The sequence below is a fragment of the Sinocyclocheilus rhinocerous genome, unplaced genomic scaffold (genome assembly GCF_001515625.1).
Source record: "Sinocyclocheilus rhinocerous isolate Xijiao unplaced genomic scaffold, SAMN03320098_v1.1 scaffold687, whole genome shotgun sequence".
Classification (NCBI taxonomy): domain Eukaryota; kingdom Metazoa; phylum Chordata; class Actinopteri; order Cypriniformes; family Cyprinidae; genus Sinocyclocheilus; species Sinocyclocheilus rhinocerous.
Window position 1 is genome coordinate 54,235 of NW_015648613.1, and position 3,339 is coordinate 57,573.

The 3,339-nt window shown below is 46.8% G+C and overlaps 1 protein-coding gene across 1 annotated transcript in view; it reads right to left on the reverse strand.

Annotated features, from left to right (window-relative positions):
* The window catches only part of LOC107709982 (uncharacterized), a gene marked incomplete at its 3' end in the record, with an annotated part of 46,851 nt that overhangs the window by 21,125 nt on the left and 22,387 nt on the right, over positions 1–3,339 (reverse strand). Inside the window, exon 5 of the mRNA XM_016514654.1 lies at positions 2,496–2,959. Coding sequence (XP_016370140.1) covers positions 2,496–2,959 — 464 coding nt within the window. The remainder of the gene's footprint in view (positions 1–2,495; positions 2,960–3,339) is intronic.

Below are 3,339 nucleotides of genomic sequence, written 5' to 3' on the forward strand. Positions count from 1 at the left end.
ACTTTTGAATAGTAGTGTATATTGTAACACAAAATTTCTATTTTAAATAAACACTGTTCTTTTTAACTTTTTATTTATCAAAAATATCACAGGTCCAAAAAATATTAAGCAGTACAACAGTTTCCGACGTTCATTAAAAATCAGCATATGAGAATGATTTGTGAAGGATCATGTGACACTGAAGACAGGAGTAATGATGCTGAAAATTCAGCTTTGCTCCACAGGAATAAATTATATTTTAAAGTATATTAAAATAGAACATTTTTATTTTAAATTGCAATAATATTTCACAATATTATTTTGTGACATAATAGTCAGTATTTTTTTAATCAAATAGATACAGCCTTGATGAGCATAAGAAACTTCTTTAAAAAACTTTACTGATCCCAAACTTTTGAACAGCAGTGTATTATACTGTAAAAATGTTTTCTCAGGTAACCTAAAATGTACATCATTTATTTATATCAGGGGTCAAATCAAATATAAACAGCACATTAAAGTTAAAAGTTACACACTTTTTTTGTGTGTGCACTGTACAGGGTATAAAGAATGTTTTTGCTCAGGTGCCCGAAATGTCCGCCCAATAGAGAAAAGTTTTGCTTAGCAAGAACAAAAATTAGAGGGAACATTGATTGAGAGCTATAAATTTCAACATTTAAAAAAATAATAACTTCAAATTTAAGTGAACTTAAAACAATCTTCACATAAACCCATTATAATAAAAGTCATATTTAGCTACTTCAGCAAGTAGGAAATATACAGAAATTGAATAAAGTTATCAAACACTAAATTTTAAATTAAATATACTGTAGATAAATCCTTAAAGCTACAAAAGTTATTGATTTCCTCTTTTTTCTTTTATTCTTGATGAACAGACATCACAGCAGCTGGTTATTAGGTTGTTTTGGCTTATATTTCTTTAAGAGCTGCCGCTGCTGAACGTGACGCGGATCTGACACGCATCGTATTTTCTCACATCTCTTTACCTTTTCTGGCATGCTTCAGGTCTTAAAGTCTCTACTAATGAGCTGATGTGTTGAATCGGGTTAGATGAGGGAGACAGTGCTGGGGTGCTCCAGGACAGCTTTGAAAACCATTTCAGAGACATGTTCTTAAATGTGACTCGTATATAACAAATACTTACATGCATGTACAGTTATAAGGCAGCTTTAATCGCCATTTTTTGTTAATTTCATGACTTAACTGATGACAACCACGACATTGCATGCTCGTAGTTCCCTTTCAGTCAGTCACTCTCAACGTTACGTGATTGCATCCAGTTGCCGCTGATCGCAGCGCGAATATAAATAGGCAGCAAGTGCAACGCATACTCAGCTTTTTGCTTCGGAGCCAAGCGATATCTTTCGTTAAAGACAACGTTGCGTCTTGGTATAGATGCCGTTCTGGATGTGAAAGCATCAGCGCAAGTTCTGTCAGGAAGACTCCAATGCCACATAATTCATTCATACTAACAGGTCTGGCCAACCACTGCTTGACATCTGGAGTATTTAAGCACTGTAAAGGATGGTGCCTACACCAAAGAATTTTTATACAACTATACATGAATTATTGTGATTCAACACCATCTGTTAACACTTTACGGAATAAATACTATGTAAACGTTTACCTTCTCTCTGAGTCTTTCTGACAGAAGCAGTCGTTACCTGGCACCGGGTGATGGTCACGATCGCTGCCCCACGTGCCTGGGTATTAAGCACGCTGAGGTTGTGCTTGTGAATGAGTCATGTTCTCATTGCGGGAACATGGCCATCTCTGAGTTGCGGACCAGGCTCAGTTTCCTCAAAAGGGGTGGAGTTCCGGTGCCTCTGCCTCAATCCAGTTCCCTTCTTAGCAGAAGTCAGGGGAGGACTACTTCAGGCAGTAGCACGGGCAGTCTGAGGGTTACAGTGGTGGCCAACCCTCCGGGGAACCAACCCGAGGGACCATCGCTCCTCGAGCACTCCGCAGCCAGTTGAGCTGCCGAAGGAACGTGCTGGGTGATCGGCGACGATCGGATGTCAATCACTGCATCAGAGGGAGAGCTGTAGCACTCTGGGGAGGAGAGCAGCTACTCTGTAGGGCTCTTCGGCTGCGCTGCCACCTTCTGGGACAGTGGCAATGCCTGAATCGTATCCAGAGATGACGGCTATGCTTGCCCGGGCCGCCGAGAGGGTAGGACTCAAGTGGAAACCTCCACCATGTCATGAGCCCTCATGGTTGGATGATTGGTTTCTCGGGTGGCTCGAGCTGGTTCTCAGCGCCCCACCCTGGTGCCATTCTTTTACTGCCAGAAACTGGCCTGCTAGCTCCTCCTCCCTCACCACCCTCGACGGTGGGGCAGCTAAGAGGTATAGGGGAGTTCCCCGGTGGAGCAGTCGGTAGCGATGCAGTTGTATCCTAATACCGCCTCCACCTGGCGGGGCAAACCGTGCCTCCCCTCCCGGGCCTTGTCTGGTCTGACTGGCAGTGCCTATGCTTACATGCTATGGCATTACTGCAGGCCAAGGCACTGAGGGACCTGCACGATGGTCCAGTAGTGCCATCTCTGGCTGTGTCTGGCCGACATGAGGGACGCCGACAAGTTCTGTTCCTCAATGCGCCTGTGTCCCAGACTGGCCTCTTCGGTGACGCAGTCGAGAACCTTGCCCAGCAGTGAGGTGAGGTGATTCGTCACATCCTGCCCTGGCGGACAGCTGCTGCCTCCACCCGTTCGCCGGCCGCAGCCCCTCAGCCTGCTCGTTGATGAGGGCGGCCCCCTGCATCCACCACCGTGCCGCATCCACAGCAGCCTCCAGCCAAGCAGTGCCATGGAGCCGGGCGGTAAGCAGAAGAGCAAGAGGCCCTGAGATGGGCGACCCAGAGGTGGAGAGAGCTGCTCTTCAGGAGATGGTGAACGCACCACTCCCTCCTCCGGAGGAGGACCGGGTGGAGAATCCTTTGTTTTGTTTTTTCCCAAAAACTACACCAAAAGAGCAGTTTATTCTATCTCTGGGTCCCAAGAGGGCACGGAGAGTTGTGGACGGGCCAAACCCGGAGCACACTCATCCTCCTCTGTCGCCAGCGGGCAGCAGCGGGTGGTTCGAGAGCATCGTCAAAGGTCCTACTCATGCACCCTCTGCCCAACTGTAGAACCAGGTAAGTGTTGCACTGCACAATCAGACCCCGCTTCGGTTTGCCCACGAGCCGCGTCCCTGCGTTCCACCTCGCTGCCCCACTGCGAGTACGTCGGTGGTTCTTCTGGTCCCGCTTGCACGGTATCTGGGAGCCTGGCTATAAAGTGTATGTCGCTGCTATTTCCGCTTATTACAACCCTGTGGAGGGGACGTCGGTAGGGAAGCA